The 25,759-nt window shown below is 35.9% G+C and overlaps 2 protein-coding genes across 9 annotated transcripts in view; one reads left to right on the forward strand and one right to left on the reverse strand.

Moving 5' to 3' along the window:
• Window positions 1-1,476: 1,476 nt before the first annotated feature.
• On the reverse strand, window positions 1,477-21,737 carry FAM76B (family with sequence similarity 76 member B). 8 transcript variants are annotated; one of them, XM_019657135.1, is made up of 12 exons: window positions 20,996-21,735; window positions 20,476-20,601; window positions 20,106-20,170; window positions 19,193-19,247; window positions 17,849-18,004; window positions 15,906-16,105; window positions 12,804-12,851; window positions 12,527-12,607; window positions 11,738-11,873; window positions 8,647-8,748; window positions 8,249-8,337; window positions 4,117-7,576 (listed from the first exon to the last, which is right to left on the reverse strand). In XM_019657135.1, the coding sequence occupies exons 1-11, from the start codon at window positions 21,080-21,082 to the stop codon at window positions 8,266-8,268; spliced, it is 1,128 nt and encodes a 375-aa protein (XP_019512680.1). In that variant the 5' UTR covers window positions 21,083-21,735; the 3' UTR covers window positions 4,117-7,576; window positions 8,249-8,265. The 8 variants fall into 8 exon arrangements, with proteins under 8 accessions (XP_019512678.1, XP_019512677.1, XP_019512682.1 ...); XM_019657133.1 differs by lacking the exons at window positions 4,117-7,576; window positions 8,249-8,337 and adding an exon at window positions 1,477-4,104 and having other exon boundaries at window positions 11,738-11,870; window positions 20,996-21,734; XM_019657132.1 differs by lacking the exons at window positions 4,117-7,576; window positions 8,249-8,337 and adding an exon at window positions 1,477-4,104 and having other exon boundaries at window positions 20,996-21,733.
• Window positions 21,738-22,077: 340 nt separating this feature from the next.
• Window positions 22,078-25,759, forward strand: part of CEP57 (centrosomal protein 57) — a 42,636-nt gene continuing 38,954 nt past the window's right edge. The window contains exon 1 of the mRNA XM_019657131.1: window positions 22,078-22,348. Coding sequence (XP_019512676.1) covers window positions 22,304-22,348 — 45 coding nt within the window. The 5' untranslated portion in view covers window positions 22,078-22,303. The remainder of the gene's footprint in view (window positions 22,349-25,759) is intronic.

The following is a 25,759-nucleotide window of genomic DNA, read 5'->3' on the forward strand; positions in this document are numbered from 1 at the left end:
TCCCATCCCCCCAATTCCCCAATAAAAATCTTTAAAAAACAAAACAAAACAAAAAACTGATTGAGTGGCTATCTAGGTACAAGTCACTTAAACCAAATGACAACCAAACTTTTTTTTTGGACAACGGCAGGACTTTTTAATAAAAGTCAAAACTTAAGCCATGTAACCTTTCCTGCTGTTTCCCTGACTAAAATAAAGCAGTTGAAGAAACTGATTCCTATATTTTCTAGTCTTTTAGTATAAAATTATCTGGTCTTAAATCACTTCCTTTTCAAAAATCTAGTACACTCTACCTGAACTGTTTTTAAAATGGGGCTCTAAATAATTTTTCTGAATTCTTCCCAAAGTATCTTCCACTTATCCCTTAAATCTTTTATTTTTTGTTTTTAAATACCACTGGTTCTCAAACTGTTGACTCTGGACCAGAAAGCATTAGCATTACCTGGGAACTTAGAAATGCAAATTTTTGGGCCCTGTCTTAGACCTATGGACTCAGACTGGGGCTGAGGACCAGCAACATGTGTTTAACAAGCATCCCCTGCCCCCAACACGCCCTCCAGTGACTGAGGCATGCTCAAGTTTGAGAAAGCAATGACAGGCTAACCTTCCTAATATTTGGAATGCCCTTGCAAAAAGTTATTAGTTTTTCATTGTACTTTATAATATCAAAGTTCTAGATGTTTTATTATGTATATTGTCTCAACTAAACTGTAAATTACATAATGTCAACTTTTTTTCTATCAAACAACCTAGCATGGTTCTTATCATGTTCCAACTTTTCAAAAACTTGACTGTATATACCTTGATTTGCTTTACTTATATATACCTTGATGTTGCTTTGAAATAGCTCAACAGAGATTTATATACTTTTTCCCAGGAAAATAACTATTTCATAAAAGCAGTCTAAATGAACAGATAAAAAAATAGTTTGTTTGGCCTGAGCCAATTATCTCAAATCTGTTTTAGGGCCTCATACTGGGAAAATGCTGATGAAGCTTACGGTAGGCTCAATAACGGTCCCAAAGGTGTCTAGGTCTGAATTACTGGAACCTGTGACTATGTTACCTTATATGACAAGAAGTAGTTTGCAGATGTGATTAAGGATTTGAGATGGGGAGACTATCCCAGTCACCCAGGTGAGCCCAATGATGTCCTTAGCAGAGGGAGATACTACGACCAAAGAGGGAACATATAGGATGATGGAGGCAGAGACTTACAGATGCTAGACTTCCGGCTAGTAAAATGGAGGAAGGGGCAACAAGCCACAAAATGCAAGGACTGCAGCTCCAGAAGCTGGAAAAGACAATGAAATGGATTCTCCCCTAGAGCCTCCAGAAGAAATCAGCCCTGCCAGAACCTTGTTTTAGCCACTGAAATTGATTGGACTTCAGGCCTCCAAAACCGTGAGAATTAATGTGTGCTGTTTTAAGCCACTCAGTTTGTAGTAATTTGTTATAACAGCAATAGAAAATACAATGTTTTTGACAAGTTTTTATTGTGAAATATTGGATTTAGAAAAAAGTACAAAATGTCAACAGTCAGGTGTGTACAAGTACAGTATTTCAATAGTCTATACATGTGAACAGCTTAACAGGTTCACTGCAAAATGCATATTTAGACCAATACAATCTAAAAAGGACTGTAATATTCACAGGCTATTAATACATAAATAACTTGAGCCAAAATGACCCTCACTGGTAAATGCTAATAGCTGAAAACAGGCTAAAAAGCACAATACGGCACACCATAGTATCTCCTTACAGGTCCACATTTAAAGAACATCAGCTCATTGTGTCAATACACTACAGATCCAGGACTGGGATGCAATTGCTAGTTTATACAACTGCAAAAAAATTAAGTTATAAAATAAGGTCATGGAATAGAGAGGCTATTTAATTAGGACTAAATACTGTGAAGCCCCTAAAAGATTTTAGGCTTGGAATTTACAAGCTTAATTACTGAGACCGATTTTCCATTTTTAATCTGTTATTTACTAAAAAAGTGGGAAGGGGCACTTTTTTTTATAGCAGCTCCAACAAGGTATAAGAACTATTACACCGCTTATTTTAAAACCATATGACAACTGTGGATTGACAAATGACTATGAAACCAGAATATAAAACATTACAAATTTTAAAGAAAGGTAACAACTAACTTATGAATTTAGCAAATTCTGCAAACATTAAAATTTATATTAAGAAGGTATTACCTAGCATTGCTGAGTACTAAATTTAGGAAGATTATTGCATGACCATCTCATAAAAACAAACTAGTTTAGTTTTTCCAAGTCTGACTCATTCACTCTTTTGCTATCACTTGAAAATTACCCCAAATATATCTTGGACACAGAATCATTTGACATTACTTTCTAATGAGTAACTGTAAGAATAATCTACTGAAACATAAGTCGTGTTAAAAACAATTATTACACTCATCTTGTGTTCTGAGCAAAGACGACCTTTGATGACATTCATAATCAATGCTTGTTTACAAACATCTTCAAAATTGATAAATTTAACAACAGTTTATTTGAAACAAATTTGCCCTTGCCCATAAATTCCTAAGAGAAAGAACTCTTCCACTCTATCCAGTATATCTAGCAATGCCTGATGCTTTAAAATCAAACTAAAAGTCTGAACTGGCAGTTACTAAGCAGGTCAATTCCATTAGACTGAAAACCAATGGATCAAAATATAATTAGTCAATAACTTCCCATAACCTATCCCACCCTACTTTAACCTTTTATAGACAATTTTAAAGACTCTGATATAATTTTCTTATAAATAGTACCTGAATCTTACAATAGATTCCAATTTATTCAAAGATAGTCACAGATCGATTTAAAAGTTATTTTTTTCCAGATTTGCTTTAAAACTTACAAATTAAGTATGGTGTATATAAATATTAACTTAGATAACGACATATTATAGGGAAAGCAGATATATGGACCAATGCAAAAAACTTATAAACTTTTAAAATTTTTATAAAAGAAAAATAAAGCAAAACATGTAACTTACAAAATATGAACATGAAGCTGTATCACATAAAAATATAATTACTCTATCAGAAGTGATTTAAAGTTAAATTTTTGGGGAAGTATTTTGACATAATTCAATGAATTCAATGACCAACGGCTTCCCGCATCACACAGAAACAAACCACAAAATCATCTAAAGTCTATATGCATTTTCAGTTCTTAATGCAACCTCAAACATTTTACTAGCAATTTTGATTTCCTTCTGAAATAGGCTCTGTACATATGCATTTATATACAAACATTTATTAAACATGATTTTAAAACAAACTTTATATACAAAAGATCAGCATTCCTATAAATAAAAACATTAGGTGGCAAAAAGGCACTTGTAAGTAAAAATCTACAGTTTTTTACAAAACAAAACACATTTTACCTTGGATACTGTACAATAAACATTAATTCCTATACCAATAATGAAAATACTAGTTTACTAACTAATGTTAATGATCTAACTTTTAAAAACATATTTACATATTCTCTGAAGTTCATTTAATAAAGCACCATGATTATCTCCTAAATTTGTTGATGTAAAGTGAAAACAATTACTAAAAAAAAAACCAGTGTTCACCACTTTCCTTGTTTAAAAGTTTTTGTATTTTTGAACTGAAAATGTTTATCTGTAACTAGCATAGTGTAAAACAAAAAACAAAAACCCTGCTGCTCTGACTACTCTATTATTGCATGTTGCATTTTATAAAGAGCACTACTCATGCACTCCTTCACAACTGTTTAATACTATTGCTGGCAAAAAAGTTCCTTGATATCAAATAATTAAAAAGTTACTTCAAGCCAGTTGAAGTTTTATTTGAATGTTTTACAACTTAAAAAAATGCTGTATATCAGTTACAAAAGTGAATAGGAAACACGCCAGTTCATTTGGTGTGCAAAAATATTCTTCCACTACACAGAATTTAAGGGCTTCACAGAATTTTTTTCAAATTTACATTTTCAGCAGAAACACTAAATCAATAATTTTCTCAAGGGGATGTTAGTATGCTTCCACTTTTGTCAAACTTTTTGCCCTTTGACAATGCTGCAACCTGTTTGAGTAGTTCTCTGTTTTTGGCCTGTGGGAGACAGAAACATTTAAGATTAAAAATGTTTGAAATATTATTAAGTCATGCTGAAGAATACTACTTATTTAATGCTGTTTTTTTCACTTACAGAGCAAAGATTCATTGAAACACTAACAGAATTAAATGAAAAAGTATATTTAGATTCATCTTTTTATAATCGGTTATAAAAAAGACAACTTACAGTGAATCCATTTAAAATAGGGTCAAAATTTTAAATATGGATAAAATTTTTGGCTCTTTATCCTAAAAACATTAGATAAAAACCATGAAAATAAGTTTCATTTTGTAATAAATAAGATCAAATGGCTTAAGTGATGATTAAGATGCAATAGTTCCCTACAGACTGTATAATCTTTCATTTGATGTTCACTTATTTTTAGAACAAGTATAAGAAGTCCTTTTTGGAAAAATATTGATTTTATCACTTTGCCACAGGGGCTCTCTTCTTAATTTAATACCCAATTTTTTTTATTATTATTATTATTTTTTAACCCATCAGCATCACCCTTTCTGATCTTATTTTTGCTCCTTTATCTGTCATCCAGTCCTTTGGTACTAGCTTTGATAAAATTTGAGCAGTGATACATCCTCATTGTTTTCAGTTTCATGCAAGGCTGAAATTTCTTTTCAAAGATTCACAATTGCACTTTGTCATCTACCTGAACTGAATTTGCACTTTATTCAAATGTTCCATGCGCCATTGACAAAGACACTGTTCTTAAGCCAATGTGCCCTGACAATCACTAGTGTTCAGTGAGGAGGGATTTGTAAGTAGGGACCCTTCAGTATTCAGAATATTTTCATATTTTCACTGCCTTTGTCTCCCTATGCAATCTCTTAACTGTGGAAACATAAATAAGGACCCTCCATATACTATATAAGGACACTAATGATCAAACACTTTTGAAATTTTTGGGCCAAAACGGGGAGACTGTTGACAATAGCTTGGAATCTGAGCAATGCCCTAAAATAACAGAATTTTAAAAGATATTCTGTAGCTTATGTTTAAAAACAATTTTCTTTCACAGGTCTCAAGATTTTTTGTTATCTAGATAGGCTTTTTTTTTTTTTAACCTCAGTGCTTCATCTTCTACTCTAATTTTAGCTTTTGTACGGCAAATTAACATCCTGCCTTCTCTGTATACTATCTTAAAGCAGTTCCATGAAATAGAAACCTTTCCAGGCTTTGTACTTTCACCCCTCCAGTCTTCTCCAATCAAATTCTCCCTAATTCATAACTTATGACCTCCAAAATGCAAATATTCTTAGAGCAATCTTATATTTGCAAATCATTTTTTATGTTCCACTGCATGATTAACAGCATTTGTGTTTACGATTATTAAATTATTAAGGTGGTAATTAAGAGTTTCTAATTCAATTTCAAATTTAGAAAACCATCAAGAATCTAAAATGATTTTATTTTCCCTTTAAAACTAAACAGTTTGAGAAACTCAGAGGTCAAATCAATGAGAATGCCTGGCGTTAAGGGAAGTCAAGTGAGCACACTCTTTACTGACTGGTTTATTACTCAGCAGACCAGTCCTAGTCAATGTGGTAGTTTTGAATTGTTTTCTTTTTATTGTTAGCTACAAATTATTTAATTTGTAACTTAATAGACTTACTGACTAAAAAAATGTATCTTAAGAAATTTTAAAATACAAATTTTAAGAAGGGCATAAAAAGGGATGCCTGTAAATGTGCCTCAAAGACAGCTCCATTAGATCTGTAAGTTACATTTATATAGAAGCATTTATACTGACACACCAAATCATTAAAAAGTTAATCTTCAAATTAGTTTTTCTCAATCAATAAAAAAAAAAATGAGTTTATAATTTTCATATCCTAAGTATGAAATACCAGAATTCAAACATTAGGTATTGAAAGCAATTTTTCCTTTTAATTCTTTAGCAGCTAATTTTCAATCTGCATTTATATATTTGTCTTCTAATCATGTCACTAATAAATTTATTTGCTAAGAAATTATGTAAGAAAAAGTGTTTAAGAAAAATAAACAGTGCATCAGTTGTTAAATGGAGAAAAGCCCAAGTTTGTCTATTCTAACAGAGGTACAATAAAAATATATTTTATAATATATAAATACAAATATATTTAAAATTTTTATGCTAATTTTACTTATTATGCACCTTCAAAAATCCATTAAATTACTTAAAAATTCTCAAGCAAGGTAAAAATGTTTAGAAACACTGGACTAAAGGAAAGAATATCTGGAGTAAGATTCATACAGATCCTGCTTTGAATCCTGGCTCTGCCACTTATCTGCTATGTAACCTGGAGTCTATTTTCTCATCTGTAAACATAAACTTCACAACAGGAGTCCAAAGAACTAATCAAAATTATAAAACACTTAGCCTAACACAGTGGCTTACACATAGTAGGCACTCAAATGTTTGTACCCTGTCCCCTTTTATCCTTATTTCCTAAAGGAAAGTAGACTTTTTATTTGGTATTCTTGATATTTTAGATAATTTGGGTTTTGGGGTTTGTTTTTTTTGTTTTTGTTTTGGTATTCTGCACAATTTTTTCTTGTAATGCTCAGTGTTTTTTTCTCCAGGTGTGATAGTTAAACGTTTTGAGAGCTATTAGAGAAAGGTAAGTTTCCTGGTACAGGGTTTAGTTTCTTATCACAAAAAGATAAGAAAAAGAAAAATAGTTCACTATGTTTACTCACCTACTAGTACATGGTTGCTAAAGGGAGTGGGGTTTCAAAGAAGGTACTTAACTGTGACAGAATGTCATCAGCAATAACACAAAAGATAGGGAAGTGGTCTGATAACAAGGATGAAACAGAAAACCTAAGTAACCTGAGGTGGTGGGAAAAGTGTGGAACAGGAGAAAGTACAGTCAAATCAGAGTCAGAAGATGTAGGTTTCTATGTCACTTCTGACATATAACTGTTATTTTAAGGCACAAATAAGACAGCCTATGTAAAATCATATTGAAAATGTTGTACTTTATTAATTAATATGCTATCATATGAAACTTCAGCTGCCAACCAAGAGGAGGTAGGCTTATGATGTCAATCAGGCTAAGATGTCAAAGAGGTTCTCCTGTGCTTACAACTACAAAATAAAACAAATTGCCTTTCAAACATTGAGAAGTACTAAGTGTTATCATATTCAAGTACTGCTCACAGTTGTTTCGTCACTTCATTCTCGACTTACTCCAGGGTTTTGGTTACACACATTAAATGAGAGATCACCATACAGAAGATTTTGTTACCAAGTAATCATTCAGCATTAAAAACTGAATCAGAAAAAGGAGAATATAATAAAACGAATACTTGCTGCTAGATGATGATAATGTGTAAGAAGTCAAAAATGATATGGGTAATCTCTCAGGACAGAAGGCAGATGGCCATTTCCATAAATCACCACTCATTCAACAAATTATTTGAATGCCTACTATATGCCAAGTTCTAATCAAGGTTTGTCTTCAAAATTCTCTGTAATAGTAAGATCAGTGTTAAGAGCAGGTAACCTGTACATCAAATTTCAACAGGTTCCTAAATCCACTTTACAATCTTACTCAATTTAAGCTCCTTTGAAAGAACTATGAAGAATACAAAACCAAAAGATAGAAATATCAAATATCCCTTGGTGTTACATTGTTATCAACAAATCAACCAACCAACCAACCAACCAACCAACCAACCAACCAACCAACCAACCAGGGCAGTATTAATTCCTTCCTTCCCAAGTTGCACTCTCCCATCAAGTCTCAAGTCTGTGTGCTGACATCATCTACGCTTTTAAAACTTCTGAAAACCCTGTTACCCAAAGGTTGATTCTACAAATGTTAGAATGTATTGGGTTGTCGGAAAAGTCATGACGTATTTTTTGGTTTTTGTTGCAAATATGCGTCTGACTTTTCCGAGAACCCAATATAATCAACATAACAGGTAATTCAGTATAGTCTCATTTCTCAATTTATGAAACCTAGGTGAGAAAAAGCTTAAGGATATAATCTACATCCCCATTGAATGTTTTCATCTCTGCATGCCAGACATCAGAGAGCACTCTCTCTGTAATTGGTAACTCTTGGCTTCCTCTCCATTCAGTTGTTCCCTATATCGACATCCTTCTGAGTATATGAGTATATGCACTCTGAGGTTCACCTAGATGCTGCATCACTTCATGCAGCATAAATTTCTTCCACCTGAGGTCCCTGAGAAGTGGTTTGTACACCCATCTCGCTTCCCATTATCTGGGAGGAAATAAGAAGAATGATTGCACAATGTACTAAAGACTTTAGTTTCATGAATATGATTTTTAATTTTTTGCTTTACATCTGATGATCAACTGAACATACTGCAATGATACCCTCCTCTGAAAACCTCATATGAAGTTTAGGTAAAAGCTTTTAGAATTAATTAAACTGACTTCCTCTATCATGTAATTTCAAACAATAACTTTTAATGGGAGCAGGGTTAAAAACTAAGTCTATAAATCAAAACTGAAAATGCACCTTTAGTTTAGCCATTCTTGCCTAACAGTTTACATAAACGTCATTTACCTGAAGTTGTTCCACAGTTTCTTTGTGAGCTTTTTCCATACTGTTCATCTTTGTTCTCAAGTTTGACTCTTGGTACTGAAAGTCTGCCTTTAGTTCAGTTAACTGAGAGATTTAAAAAACAACAACATATATATATATATATATATGTATATGTGCGCGCGCGCGTGTGTGTATATATATATATATATGCACATATACAAATGCATCATTTAAAACTCACAATTCATTATAAAAGTGGAAAATGTTAACAGCAGCTTCCTGAGTTTTATAACTTATTTAGAATTTTTGTGAAATGACGAATTCTATCTACTTTACTATAGTATAATTTTAATGTTAAGATAATATTGAACCATCAGTAAAACTTCGGAGAAGTTGCCTTTTTGTTTCTATTTAAAGATGGCTTCGCTGGACAGTTTGTCAACTGGTATGCCAACAGGAAAGCTTAATGGCTAATACCTTGGAAATGCTTCCATTAAAATGGACTGTATATTATAAACAAACAATAAAACTGGTTTAACCCTCCGTCAGGTTCAACTGATCTCACAGATTCACTGCACACAAATTTTCAAATATGTAACAGTTAACTTAAGTATCGTGATTCATTGCTTCCTTATCTTCCCCCTCTACCGTAACCTACTGCCAGTTGTGTTTGTGACTTAGTACAGCAAAGACATATTTCATAGCGGCATCTTTGTGTGCAATGAATCTGTGAGATCAGTTACACCCGATAGAGGGTTGAGTTAAAATAATCTTTCAGTGATTAAAACGTTTCACATGGGGCAAGTACAAAGAGGAATGAACGGTCTCATGAAACGAGCTATATTGCTTTCATTTGAAAATATGTGTCCAGAATGATGTATCCGATTCCAACTAAGATTTGAGGTAAAAGTGGAGAGCAAAGCACAGAAATATAATTAATATGGAACAAGAAAAGGGGTTACTTTAAAATTTGGGCTAAATTAGACAAATGTAAGAAAAAGTAATTTGAGGAAGCAAAGAAGGCTACATGACAACTTTTCATAAATATCAATGACATAAAGAAAATACAAAATCTCATTTACACTAAGAACTTTTACAACTTTACACTAAGAAGTTGATATAATTCCATTATTAGAACCATGCATAAGAAAGCTTTTGGTTACTTTTAAACGGTTTTTATTATGTAAGCTTTCAAGGTTTGCAGTTCTTTTTTGTAATTACCCAGCAGCTAGTAAACCGAAATAAACTGAAATATGTACAACAGCAAAGAGAAAGAAAGTCATGGTGTCTTACATTCTTATTCTCTGAATAAAAGCCCTTGCTTTTGTCAAAATCGAACACTAAATGAATTCTCTTTTCTATATCGCAAAGGAATTCCTGTTCCGAAATGTCAATTCACATCAGACCAGCTAAGATAATTATTCTAATTACTATCCTGTGAGTTGCTTCCAGATTATGAATTTTTGGAAGGACTGCTTATTCATCTTTGTATCCTCATGTTTAGTATGTGGCTGGCGCTAAAAATCACTAAAGTGAAATAAATTCAAGAACTTGGTTGTCTTAGATTTACATTATAAGAAAAAACTGCAAATATGCAGCTATTTTAGGCTTACAATTGTTACTTTCCTTGTAACTGCTAATTGCCCCATCCCCATCAGAGTTTTTTAAGAAAAAAGGAACACTAACAAAAGCAGAAAACTCAATTATAAGTTCACTAATATAGAATAGTTATGCTAGGAAAAGGAAAAATATCTTAAAAAGTAAAAAAAAAAAATCCCACAATTCATTACTACTTGGTTTTGGAATCACTGTGTTAAAAGAAATTTAAATTCACTAAAAGACAAGGTGTGGGAATGTAACATAAAAGTTGTTAAATGCAGACAAAGAAACAAAAACTCATACACACAGACAACAGTTTAGTGGTTACCAGAGGGTAAGGAGGGATGGGGGTGGCAGATGAGGGTAAAAGGGGTCAAATATATGGTGATGGAAGGAGAACTGACTCTGAGTGGTGAACACACAATGCATATATAGATGATGTATTACAGAATTATACACTTGAAACCTATACAATTTTACTAACCATTGTTACCCCAATAAATTTAAAAATTATTCAAAAGAAAGTAAAACGCTTAGAAATGTTAACCAAACCAAAAAAAAAAGTTGTTGAAGGCCAGAGCAGAATTGTAAAAGCCAGCTCAGACAGAAGCACTACTAAGGCTACTTGGAAACAGATAATTCATATACATATTTATAATCGTGAATTGTTTGTAATTTTAAAAAGAATGTTTTCCTACTGCATTAAGATGTTTGAAATAGGTCAAACTAGATAGTCTAGGACTATAAAACAAGTGTAAAAGTAGGTTCTACCCTCAAAGATGACTAAACATTAGTAATTGCAGCTATAAGCACTTAAACATGCTAGGAGCTGTAGTAAGTACTTTACATTTTCATTTAATTGTAACAACCATCCCATAAGATATTAATACTCTCATTTTTAAAATGAGAAAACTGAGGCCCAAGGAGGTGAAAGCATTCTGAGCAAGTTCATATAGAAAGTTAGAACTTTTCACTAAATAGACAAAATATTTGATATTCCTCTTGATCTAACCAATAAACAAAATTTACTTCCTACAAAATAATCTGAGACACCTAATGCTAATCACTGACTAAAATACAAAAAATTCCCATAACATTACTTTTCGCCAGTTATTTGATCTGAATTGAAATGAATACATGATTGGTATATCAAAAACTATATTCAATTACTTTCTTAAATCACAAGAATTCACAAAATATTCTACTTACATTTTGTTTTCAAATTAAGACATTAGACCTATTTTAAATTACAGGCTTACTGAAAACTAATGTTCAGAAATTACTACAATTCTAATTAGCTCTCGATTAATTCTTAGAACAAAAATTCTGAAAGACTATTTTACTTATCTTCATTAGATGGCCTAGGTTCCAATTTGGGCTTTTGTAATGTGTCTTTAAGAATTATGCACAACAAACATTACCAAAGTATTAAAGAAAGTCTAACAGAATTTGCAACTATCAATCAAGAGTCAAGATGTAAATCTTACCAGGCTTCAGTGAACCATGTTCTTACCTTTTTATCTTTTTCTAAAATGGTCTGGTCTCTCTGCTGTAAGAGACGTTTAAGTGACATCACTTCTTCTTTCAGTTGACTTATAAGGACAAAATTGTCTGTTCCCCCACTATCTGCTGACTGATTTATAGAGCTACTAAAAAGAAAAAAGTAAAACACAGTTAAGTGAAGTAGAAGGAAAATTATCAGGTGTTCAAATTGCATAAATTAGACAATTCCACAAACATCCTTAAGGCTAATGCAAAAAAATATGTACCTGACAGAAATGGATGCAACTGGCAAATTACCTTACTAATGGCACACATTACATACACCTGCAGAAATATAATTCAGTATTAGCTTTTAGGGGGTCAATACTTCTAGTGTAAAGCAATAGGCAGCCAATTTGTACAGTAACATCAGCAAACTTGGCTAATGAACTAAAACAAAGTCACGCTCACTCATAATACCTTAAATCTAAAAACATTTTCCAAGCAGGTCAATTTAAAATATCACAATTAGATTTGTGTTTCATTGAAGAATAATTAAGATAAAAAGAACGTTCTCTATTCAGATGTTTTCCTTTTTTCAAAACCCAAATTTATTCCCCAAATAGAAAAACATAGTGCAGTGCCACTTTCTTATTGCCAAAATTAAGCTAAAAACTTTTAACTGATTATGTTTATTCTTCTGGATGACTAAAAGTCAATGTAGAAAATACATGTTTCTATTCTTTTACCTAATAATAATTGGCAATCAACTGTAACTGTTCAACTAAGTTGAATTTTCACTAAAGGAATTCATTTTTACCTATCTCCATTAGATGGCTTAGATTCCAATTTGGGCTTTTTCTTTGGAGTTTCATTCTGAATTGCTGCAGAGGATTTATGGCTGAAACCAAACATTAATAAGAATAATTAGAGTAAAAAGGGCTAAGGCACCAAGTGATAAGTTATTCTCTTCCCCTAAAATATTACCGAACATCACTGATTTTTTAAAAGCTTAAGTAACATGGTTAAAGGGATGTCGCATTTTAAAAAAATACTTTTCAAAATACTTCAGGAAATATGTTAACATATTTACTTACCTCTGTTTCCACAGTCCCTGCTCTTGTTCTGGACTCAGATTGCTGATTCTGAAAAATATATAAATGACATTTAATAGCAACATTTATTTAGAACATCTACACGTAACAGCATCCTTCCCAATGAAATCAAATTACATGTATTTATTATAATCGTTTGTTCAGAGAAAAACATCCAATTAAGTTTTCAGACTAAGCTAATATATTGAACAAATCACATTCCAATAAGATAAATTCTAATCAGATGACTACTAGTCATCTTAAATTCTTCAAGAAAGGTACAATGATAGGGATTGAATTTTATTTTAATCAGCACTTCCATAACTCAATTAAATATCATACTAAAGGTGGGGTGTATGACCATGAAAACCACAATAGGGTTCTATAATTGTAAAGTCTGAGAATCACTGTACTTAGGTTGCCCTTACTATTTCAGATAGATGTTCTATCTTTTGAGTCAAGGCCTTCCTAATAATCCTACATGAAGATTCTTCCTTTGGAGTAACTCAAGTTGCTCAAAATTGTGTGTCAGGCTGAATCAGGAAATATCTTAATTTCTTTGTTTCTTTCCTAGTTTCCCTAAGAATTCTCTCCAAAGTCTCTAGATCTTTTTTTAGTCAGTACTCTGAAGAAATCTTGCTGAAAATATTGGGAAATTTCATAGTAACAACTGATTTAACTTTTACTTATAATTAATACTATGCTACTTCTCTTCCATCATATCATACTAATAATATAACTACCTTATAATCCACTATGAATCCTACAAACTTTTCCCCTGTAGTTGCACATTAGCCAATTCTCCATTAACCCCTAGTTAACTGACTCAACATGTATAGAACATCTACTATATACCAGACACTATTTATACAATATAAAAGATGTTAGACGACCTGGGTTGTGAGACCTTTTGCAAGTTAATTAAAATTCCTGAGCCTCTGTTCCCTCACCTATAAAATAGGTATAATACATACCTTAGAGGAATATAAGGATTAAATTAATTATATATATAAAAGCACTTAGTACAGTGCTAGCATATATACAATAACTATAAATATGTATACCTGTATGTGTAAAATTTACCATTGTTTTAGCTGTAGTTTTTTTAAAACAAAAGTGAAAAGCAGACCGTGTTCTTAAAAATCAATTCTAGGCCGGCCAAGTGGCTCAGCTGGTTAAGAGCTCGCGCAATAGTGTGAGCTCTGAGCAACAGCGGTTCGATGCCCACCCCAAGCTGAGCTGCCGCTAAGCTGCCAACAGGTAGCAGGATGGCTCAGCTAAAAAAAAAAAAAAAATCAATTCTAAATAAAAACAAAGTTGGGGAATTCTGTAATTCTGTGAACCTGAGTTTTTCTTTACTTATGGCAATGAATGGCAACCCTACTCAGGAATTCAGCTGCCATTTTGTTTCTTTTAAAAACTTCATTGTAAGCATTAGCAGACCATAATCATACATGAATTAATGGCACTAATCAGATTTCCAAGTGAGAACCATCAGATTAATGATTAAAGAGAAACAGAGAATTCTCATCCTTGCTTTCTGATTTCTGAGGTGGGCCATTCCTGGATCCAGATTGACCTAAATGTCATCCCTCCCCCCATCACAATATGTACACTCCTCATAATCGTTCTAAACTACTCAACTTAAGATAGGATCCCACAAAGTGGTTGCCTACTTGTCAAACTGTCTATATTCATCAAATACAAATTAGTATTTGTATTTTTTAAATAATCAAAAGGGGAAAAAATGTCAATACCATCCTCTTTCCCTTTACTTTTGAAACCTGTCTTAAAAAATTAAGTACCTGTCACAAAGTTTGATCTTTATAAACATACTGAGTCCTTTCACATCATACTAAGGCAAATTTATCTGTAGAGGATAAGGGAAAGGGACACTCCGGCTGAGTCCTAGGAGGAGGCCTGCCACATATTTTGTCATATTTTTTATTAAAGCAAGAGGCAAAAACAAGGACAATTCATGTTCCTTTGCTCCTTGGGATACTTGGATATAAAGACAAGACTTTTTCAAAACAGCAAGATTAAAAGTCGCTATGCAGTCTACCACTGTTATATCCAGAAAGCACAACACAATAAGGCACGTGGAAAAATTGCTCCTGAAGTAAACAACATTGGTGCCTCAAAAACACCCCATAATCTCATGTGCTTGCCTACAATTCAGAATCAAATCTTAGAACCATATTATATTCCAAAAAATTGCTGTGTTCCTAAATGTGGTAGACATCACTGTCTGGTAAATAAAATTATGTTTTACCTATCTAGAGCTTTAAAGACTTATAGAGAAACTTAGGAAAAAACAGTGAATTCTTCTGAAAATCAGTATGTATCATGTTCCTGTGTTCTCCATTTTAGTTTGTTCTAATATTCTTTATTTTCCCCCTGAAAACTAAAACCACACTTAAAAACTTTTACACTACACACATAAAGGGTTAAGATATTACTAATATATAACTCCTCCCTACAAGGCACTTTAAAAAATCAAGTACGTAATTGTTTATATTTGAAGAGTTCCTGCCTATGTGTTTAAAAAAAACAAAAAAAACAAAACAGCAAAGCACCACTAGTTAAAAAATTATGTCTCACACTTTAAGAACCTTCAAGATTTAGAATGTTTCTATCACGGCCACAAATGACAGTGTTACAATCTGTTCTCAAAAATACTGAATGTATGTACATTTCCTATTCACTGGTCTAATTTTGTTTTAACTAAAGTAAATTAATGATACCTGAGGTAAATGCAATTTTTACAAGTAAAATCCTAACGATTATTTAAACGAGGCTTTTGATAACATAAATCAATAAACTATTAACTCTGATATACTTATATTTTGACTTCATGATGTAATTTTATATTGTAATTCCCTAAACGTCCTACCTTTATTATTATGGTACCCAGCTAAACACACTCCATGTGTATAACTGTATACACTGGATAAAGTGGGGAAAAGCCCTAGACACTCACGCAGCTGACCATGTACAACGCAAACTAGATTAGAACTAGCTAGGATTTACACAAAAATTAAACCCCAATATATGGCATTAAAATGCCTGGGAAGATTTTTGAAAACATGATTTCAGAGTACTTACTTGTGATGACTACTGCTGTGACGATGGTGATGGTGATGATGGTGGTGATGATGTTTTGAATGATGCTGGTCTTTCTCAGTAAGAGATGAAGAAGATGAATTTGAATGTGAAGATCCCAGGCTCTTCCTTTGTTCTTTTGTCTTCTGTAAAACTCTCTTGTATGATAAAGTACAGAGCCAGCATAATAACTTTCCATCAACCTTTTTAAGAAAGTATTTTTATTAGATTAAATGTACCTGTAAACTGGCCATAGGTGAAATCAGGTAAGAGAAGTGCTTCTAGCTATATTTCTCTCTCTCAAACACACACACACAGTTGAAAAGTGGAAGTAAAATTAGACTTTTCTGAAACTTGGGAAAATGCTTATTTGGAGGGTCATAAAATTGGTGAGGATGATATGTGGACTTCCATTAGTTTTGAGGCATTTTTTAATTTGGAGAAACTTGTTTTCTTATTACTTAGAAAATAAGCATAAATTGATAATAGTTCAAAAAATTTTTACAGATACCTAGACTGAACTTTTAAATCACCATGTAATTATTAAAATGGCCAAGTATTTCCCACTACAGTAAAAAGTTACTTTATAGAAAAAAGGAGAGCTCGAATGACAGCTACAGTCAATTTTCATTATTTGCAGATTTCACATTTGTAAATGCATCACCTACTTACTAACATTTATGTGTAACCCCCAAATCAACTTGCAGTGCTTTCGTCATCATCCATGCACATGCACAAAAAATGTGTGTAGCCGAATGAATGGCAAACTCTCCCCGCTCAGGTCAAACAAGGTGATGCTCTACTGCCCTCTTCCTTCAGCTCTCATACCCTAAACAAGTGTTATTCTCACGGTCCATTCAGTGCCACGTTTTTTGCATTTTGTGCTTTTCATCAATGATTTCACTGTTTAAAATGGTCTCCAGGTATAGTGAAGTGATGTATATGGTGATCCTAGGCACAAGAATGCTGTGATGTACCTTATGTAGAAAATATGTGTTAGATAAGCTTCCTTCAGGCAGTTATAATGCTGTTTGCATTACAACTGTTAATTTATCAACAATATGTATTAAATAAGGTGTCTTTATATAGAAACACACACAAAACAAGAATGTGTTAATCACCGTGTTGTGACCACCGTGTTGAGAACCTAATCCTGTATTGCCCTTAGGAACGACAGTTCAGTATTCACTAATTCAGTATTCACAGTAACTTTATAGAACAGAACTACTACAAATAATGTGAATCAACTGTACATGTCACATGGGGAGGAAAAGAAACTTCTTTCTAAAATTATTAAGTCTTAAGTTTCTATCTTCTATTTGTTCTCACAAGAAGTGCTGGGGGGACATTTCTTATAAGTAGGATACATATATTGCTGTGGGGGGACCTAGGAGAGCCCCTCAAAGAGAGTCATCCTCCAAATCAACTGAAACTGAGAGACAACGGGAAGTGAATGCTGATCAGCAGAGGAATGGCACATGCATACACATAGTTTTTAAGTCACTGTAGATAGAGAAAAACAAACAATCGTTTAAAACATGAGCCCCAAATCAAAAGGCACAAGAGTAACTTTGAATCATACATATTAATTAGCCATAAGATAGTTTTTCACACCAGCAACTTCAAGTAACCAGCAAAAGGGTAAGTAGCTAAAAGGATTTAGAAGTTAGTAATTTTCCCAAACCAACTGTTGGATAACCAAGTAGCACCGAATAGCCATCCCAGAATGTTTTTTAAAGTACAGTGATCTCAAATGATCAACATGAATCTATGTATGATACAAACAAGAAGATGCACTGTTCCTGCACTTTCAGCTAACTACCCGTTTTCAGGGGCCCAAAGAATACATCAAGTCTCAAAAGTGTATTAATTATAATAACTTCCAACTTGTTTCTTGTTTTATTTAATTTCCAGAATGTGTCATAATACCTATAAATAAAAAATACCTTTCTTCTTCCTTCCTCCTTCCGATCAAAAGCACATTGTTGTTTGCACTGTTCACAGGTCTGAGGTGGTCCATATTTTTTTTCTGAATTTGTACAGCGCTGACACTTTGTACCAATAAATGCTGCAATTATGTTACAGTACTGACAAGGCTTAGGCTGAAAAACAAATATATGTTTTCTTTAACAGAGACATTTGAAAATATTAAAAATTTGCTGTATAAAATAGACACTTATGGATTAAAGAAACTAATAAGTAACAAAATTTTTGTCAAATCATTAAGTCCTCAATAGGTTCTGCGACTAAACGAGACAATGCATAATGAAACCAATTTTACTTAGGGTAATTGATATAAACAAGAGTTAAGTTCCCATGACATCTCATCAGTGTCCTAAAAAGAAACATTACTCGAGGACCTGCTGTATGTTGCTATAATCAATGAAATTTATCATGTTTCTATTCGTTTAGTAAAATTTATTTCTAGTCATGAAACTTTTTGTTGCTCTATTGAATAGTTAGAAAAGGTCATGAGAAACATTTATGATTCACAGAGTACGTTACATAATGAAAAAGCTACATGTGAAAAGGGTCTAAAAAACAAAAACAAAGGTATGCATTGATAGGAAATTTTCATATATCCAGTTATTTGGGGGAATAAATTTCTACTAATTTGATATCCTACTTAGCTATATCATTTATTCAAAAAACGTTTAACAACTTTCATCATATACAGGTACAGATGACGCAAGGAATATATACTTTAGGTGAGTTTTCAACTTAAAAAAAACTGGCATAAGCACATTCAATGTAAACTATAATAAACATACCTTGTTTTTCTTTGATATTCAAAAGACAATTCAGGATTTTATAGCATCTTAAGGGCAGTACTTTGACTAATCATGACTGTAACATACCAGTAATGACTATAATACACATGTAAGGAAAGAATTTTACTAGTATAATGTCATGACTTATGTGACTAAATGCCTGAATTGTGCTGCTATATAAAAACTGTTGGGAGTTTCTGAAGGGAGAAAAGTATGATTATGCAAATTTTACGGGTAAGTAGGGTCTCCATAATCAGGAGTTAGTTTGCTATATTTGAATCTTTAAAGAAAACCATAAATCTTACACTGACTTTCAACATGTATAAAACAAGCACATTATCTGACTGTTTTTAAATGTTGTCATCATCTCATCAGACTATCTACAGAAAATTTCTTTCCTGAAATATTTTGATATGTTGAAGTACTTAAGAATATAGCTATACATATTTTTTAAAGGTCCATCTTTGTGAAAATTACTGACCAGTAACAATACATGAAATGAAAAGATGACATACTTACAGTGCCAAATTGCTTCACATTTTGAGCACACTTCTTACAAATTGTGTTAGTTTTGCTGAAAAGGAAATGGTATATAGATGATCAGATTTATGTAGCTTTCTGAGGTAATCAGCAAAATGCTCAACTAAAGCAGATAGAGTACTATTTGCTTTAGTAGTACTTAAAACTTAACTCTAATATAAACCAAAGACTTTTTTTAAAATACAAACACAGGATCTTATTAGGGTTGTATGTTATTCAAATTTATTCCTCTTCCATTAACTTAAATGTTTTTATACACTTTTATTTTGTATTTTTTGGTAAACAAAGAATCCTAATGTTTTCTAGCTTGTTCCAAAATCTTCACACTTGCCACTATTTATGCATAGCATTACATATCAGTGCTTACCTCGCCTTCTGCTAAGCCTTCTCCACTACTATGATGCCCACACCAACCTATGGAGAAATTGTTTTTTCTCTTAGGCTACTCTCACGTGTGTGTTCTAATTCTCTAACAGGAATCATCCTATTAAAAAAAAACCATGTGCCCTTCTTCCACTGGTAACAAGTTACTCCATTTCACCTTTGAACCTTTCCTCTCAGGTCTATGTCAGCATTAATGTGCCATTTATTATTTTTTTTTTAGCTCATTATACCAACTTATATCTGAATTTTTCATTAGCAAGGCTATCCACTTTACATACAGTAATTTATTCCTTCCTCATGTGCAAACTGAAGCCTAGGTCTGAAACAACCATTAATATTTTTTGTCAACATCCTCTCTCCTATGTCTAATAGGTTTACAGCTTAAAATTTAAGAAGCTAAACCATTAAAAAAACACACACTCTAATACAAGTATGGAGTTCCAACCCCCAAATTTCCTACAAGACAATACTTGGTCTTTTACAATAAAAAACTGTTCAGTATACAAACCTCTCCTGTTGAAATTCTGATCTGCAGTAAGTACATTTTACAATAGGATGCGCAATCCGACATTCCTGTAATAAGACAATGAATTAGTCAGTATCTATTTCCAAGTCCCAAATTTCACTTTTCTGGTAAAATATTGTTACCTAACCTAGTCAAATGTCTAAAACATTAATAAAATCTGCCCCCCAACGTAAACAATTAAGTGATTTATCATATAAGTGGCCAATTACAGCGTAATTCCTTAGAGAAGGCATAGGTGTCTTTGTCTTTATTACGTGTGGGGGGTGCTACAGATAAATTAAGAAAGCTGTCAAGGCCGATGTCAAGGATTGGTTAAATGTGAAACTACTTATTATTTTGCACCGTTGCTCACAGACAGCATCCCGGCTTTAATGGGATGGGAGGAGCTCCAAATCATAGAGCATTCTGTTCCCAAGCCAGTCGCTTCGCTTTCCTGGGCAGGGAAGAAGGATGCCATCAGCTTTGCTGCTTCAGGTTCCTAGCAAGAAAGTGCAAAAATCGTCCCCTGCCTCCCGGTGGAAGGAGAGGACAGACCAGGCAAAAAACCGAGATGAAAACATCTCCACCCCAGTGTCTCTGCGGCATAGACAGGTGGCTGCCTCACTCAGCCCCACCCCTGAGACCCCTGAATGTTGCTGGGGCCCGGCCCACTCCTGGGCCTCCAGGAAGAGGGCAGGATTCTGTCTCCTCTCGGGGACCTTTCCCAGCTGATGCTCAGGTCATCCGATAAAGGGATCCCCGGGTGAGGGGGCGAGGGCTCCAAATCCCCAAGGCGCCGGCAAAGAGAGCGAGACTGCAGTGCAGCGGACACCCAGCTCCCTCAGGTTACGACCGAGGAAACTCCGCCCGCCCGCCGCCCAGCGCCCACGGACCTTGCAGAGCTGCTGGCCCTGGGAGAGCTCCTCGAAGGGATAGCGCTGGGTACATTTGGTGCAGGCGTACAGGGCCGAGGCCGCCATCCTGCTCCTCAGTCTCCTCCTCCACCGCCGCCCGCTCCGAGGCGGGGCCCTACGGGGAACTCGGGCGCCGCCGCCGCCGCCGCCGCCCGGGCCGCGGGCTCCTCCTCCTCCCCCTCCCCCTGCCGCGCGCCCACCAGGGCCTCGCCGCGAGAGCCCAGGGCCCTGTGGACGCCGCCGTCTCCCTCCGCCTCCACTTCCGCCCCAGCCCACCCAGTGACGCCGTCCCAGCCGCTCCCGCTTAGGCCCCGATAGCGGCGGAGGGAGACGAAGCGGGTAGTTCGCTGCAGTTCAGCTGCGCGGCAGCGGATCCGCTTCCTTCTCGGCCTCCCCCATCCCTGATTAGCTGGGGAGGTGATGCGTCACTCGGTCGCTCCTCCCAACCCCTAACCCCGGCTACGCAAGGAGCTCCCACAAAGGGAGGAAGTCGCTGGCCAATGACAGCCCGACGCTTTCGGCGCGCGAAAGCCGCTTTAAACTCGCCCCGCCCAAAGGCCTGGGTCGCGGTTATTTCTGGCAGTGGGTCTCAGGTCGGGGCGAGCGCTCCCCAACCCAATTGGGCAAGTGTTCGCGAAGGTTTGCTCTGGGCCTGAACTGCTTTTCACTTGACTTGTATTGGACCAAATCATTCAGCCCCTCCTAATTCTAGTTGTTATTGCCCAAAAGGTAGGTACTTCACCTGGAGAGGCGTCCCTGAGTGAAGCTCACGCTCTCCTTGGCGTTTAGTCCAAGGGAACTGATGGAGTGTTTGAATTTCGCATTCGCTTTAATTCGGTATCAATCATTCGAGTCCATTACCTCCGGGGACAAAAACAACCCCTCGCTTACGTTTCCTCTTCGAGAAGACCCGCCCCTCCGTCGAATTCCCTCCGAGTCGTAGAGCAGCCCACAGCGTTGCCAGCCTCCGCGATCGCGGCTACGCGCTGCCTTGTGACGTTACCGAGGAAAGAGGCGGATTCGCCCCTAGTACCGGAAGACGTCCGCTTTTTTGATTGGCTATTCCGGACGTCCGTTAGAACGTGTTGCCCTTTCCGTGTGCGCTCTGAGCGTGGGCGTCCCTGCGTGGGTGTGTGGCGGGGGTTTCTAGACCCTGCACCAGCACCGCAGCCCTTTCCATCAAGGGCTCTGCTTAGGGTCGCCCCAGGTGGGCGGCTGTCGAATCGAAGAAGAGCACAAGAACCCGGACCGCCCGGGGCTGCAGAGGTCTGCTGGGCTGGAAGGAAGATGGCGGCAGCGTCGGTGTCTGCGACTTCAGGTTCTCAGTTCTCGGTAAGAAGCGGTTGACGTTCGAATAGGCCCAGGTCGGCCCTGGTGCCTCTTTGCTTTTTCCCACCCATCAGCGTGCTCTCAGCCCAGAGTCTCACCCCATCTTTGGAAACGGCACCCCATGCCACCCCAGCGTCCACTGCTCCTCTGTCGAGGTTGCACCCTTCCATTGAAAAAGGCCTGGCCCATCGTTCACTCATATACCCCTTTCACCGTTCGGCCTAGCAGCCCATGTTACCGAACATTGTCAGGACCCGCTGAGATGACTGTACCCATACACCCTGGCTAGCGAAAACATTGCTCCTTTGGTCACGTGGGTGTAACGGCCCCTTCTTGGAAGCTCGCCGAGACCAGGTAGGTGCACTGGTCGGCTTAATCGGCAGCTGTTGAGTAGTCCGCAGTCTCGAATGCATGCTTGTCCTTGTTTAAACGGATGATTGTGCCTGCAGTGCTTCCTCCCATCCTGCCGTTAACGTTGTTCTGCGCCGACCCTACCCAGAGCGCTTGCTTCCCACCTCCCACCTTATGACTGCAACATGTAAATGCCGTTTTAGTGAAGCAACAGCGGGGAGCTGATCTTAGTTGGTTTTGCCTCTGCGAGGGCCACTAGCCAGTTAAGTCACTAATACAATATTTGTCGAATTGGAGTGTCGAACACATGGCGTTTTAGGTACCGCAGCATTGGAAACGCTGTAGACAGGCAGTAAATGTGAGGAAGCCCAACTTGAGAGCCATTATCTCTTGATTAGCAAATGCAGAGTGCCTGGCATGCTTTTAGGGTCTAAGATTACACAGATGAATAGGATGGAATTCCTGCTTTGAAGGGGCAACGCACTGACGAGAAACTACATGCAATTAGATTATTACACGGGAGAGATTGTTAAATGCTACCATGCTGGAATAACCTAGGTGAAAGTGATTAACAGTGCTTAGGTAGGTAGGCTAGGGACAGTTCCCTAGAAGGGAAGATGGAGGCAGCTGGATGGTGAAGGAATTGTAAATGCTTGTCCCAAGAACAAGAGGAAAGAGGAAAGGGCACCACAGGCATATGGGGTATGTGCCAAGACAGTAGGTGTTTTCAGTAAACTTGAAATAATTATGGTGAATAGAGTTAGTATGGGGGTGGAGTTGTAGTAGATGAATTGTAAAAGTAGGTAAAATACATGAAAAAAGGGGAATAGTGAAAGAAGCAGGAGGCTATCGGGGTAAAAGTTATAGAAGCTAATGGAGGTGGGGCTTAGGGAACATTAAGAGAGAGCAGAGTCACCTTGATAAAGAGACTCTTCCTCAGTTTCAGTTTTTGGTAGCTACTCTTAGGATTTGTGATAGTAGGCTAGAAATAACCTTCAGGGTTTCAGCAGAAAGGGTAACACATTTGCAGAGAGGTCAGGAAAGATTGAGAAAGAATGAAGCAATTGGAGTTCAATCAGGAATTAGGCCAGTAAAAGAGAAGATAAAAGAGGAACCATTAGACTGTTAGGAACAAGTGTCAGTAAGTAGATGAGATTATATAAGAGTTGTGATTAATTAAACAATTGGGAGAAGAGGGCTTTTCACTGCCCAGAAAACGCAGGACTGGGAGACTGAGCAAGGACTACTCTTATACAGGCATACCTCAGAGAGATTGCCAGTTTGGCTCCAGACCATGGCAATGAAGCAAATAGTAATCTTTTTGCTGGAGGAGGGTCTTGCTTTCATTTTGTAAAAAATATGCAACATCTGTGAAGTGCAATAAGGTGAAGCACAAGGAAAGGAGATATGCCTGTAAATGTTGAATTAACTGCACTCTGTCAAGGCTATCGAGCTGAGCAGTGGTACTGAGATGTGGTCAACCCTTAGCCTTTAAGGCAGCCTGGTCAGAAATCCCATAGTGTGCGTAACAGGAAAGCATACATATTTTTATATGCTAAGCTCATTTAAGTGGATTTTAAATATCAAGAATACATTAAAAACATCTAGGACCCTTTACAAATGAAAGCATAAACAACCTTAATTAACTTGACCTACATCAAAATGTCTAATTTGTAAGTAACTATGTCTCAAAACAAAAGTGACTAAATTTAGTTTATCAGTATATAAGAAATGGCCCTGCTTAGACACGGTCTTGTCAGAAACAAGGCTGGCATTTCCAACAGAATTTACAAAGCACTTTACTTAAACAGATGACCATAAAATATGACAACACAAAAAGACCTTTTAAAACTACAACGTGAACTCAGAAGGCTACCCATATTCAGTTGTGAACATTAGCAATTCATACTTACTCAACATTAATAAACCGAGCATGGAGCTAGCTATAGTAAATAGAGATGCCTGTTTTTTAACTGGTAGATTCACAAACAACAGTCTTCAGGGAGCAGCTACCATATACATCTCAAATATGAACAACGTGGAAAAATAGGTGATACTATTGAATTGTGCTTTCAGGTAGTCTGCCACTGCAAGAGTAACAGCAGTGGGTAACAGTAACATTTGTTGAGTGATTAATGGAGAGCAGCAGGAATACAAAGATTGGGCATAAGGATATTAAATAGAAGTACAGGCAACATAGTCTTGAAGCAGAAGAATGTCTTGTCTGTCAGTCCATTTTTATTTTCCTGGCAACCATGGTCAACACTTATGACATTTTGGATTTAATAAGCTAATCCTCTAATCCGTCTCCCTGGCTTTTTCACCAGGCCCTTTAACCAACCTGCTCCCTGTTTCTCTTTAAAATGTTTTATGAATATATCCTAGATATTATAACATTAAACCATTGAACATATAAAAATTTATTTTTGAGAATAAAATGAATACTTTCATGCCCCTTTTTGCATCTCCTTGCTTTCACACACACCATCATATATTTTGAGATTATAATAATGCATAATACTTATTAGTACTACCTGGCAATCATTTTAAATATTTTTAATATATTAACTCATTTAACCATCAATAATTTTCTGAGGTTGGCATTAGTATTTCCATTTTTGAATGAGCAAAATGAGGCACAGAAAGGTTAAGTCAGGGTTACTTTTATATTTCTGTTATCCATGAAAGAATGTCCAGCCTATAGAAAAGTTTTATAAGAGTTTATTTGAGCCATAATTTTGAGGACATGTCTGGAAGCAAGATCTCAATGGATTGAGGTCAATTTGCAGCATTTCCCATACCTTAGAATCAAAAGAGAAGATGTAAGGAGGGTTCCATGAAGCATAACCAACCTTCTTAATTAACTCAACCTTCTTTTTTTTAATTTATTTTTTTTTATTGTTAGTTTCAGGTGTACAGAACAATGCAATAGTTACCCTTTTCACCCTCACAAAGTAACAACCCCCTCTTCTTCCTCTGTGTCTCTGAGACTATCTCCATCCACTTCTCCCATCCATTCAGTTCCTTAGAATCCACGTATAAGTGAGATCATTTAACTCAACC

The sequence above is a fragment of the Hipposideros armiger genome, unplaced genomic scaffold (genome assembly GCF_001890085.2).
Source record: "Hipposideros armiger isolate ML-2016 unplaced genomic scaffold, ASM189008v1 scaffold_274, whole genome shotgun sequence".
Lineage (NCBI taxonomy): Eukaryota > Metazoa > Chordata > Mammalia > Chiroptera > Hipposideridae > Hipposideros > Hipposideros armiger.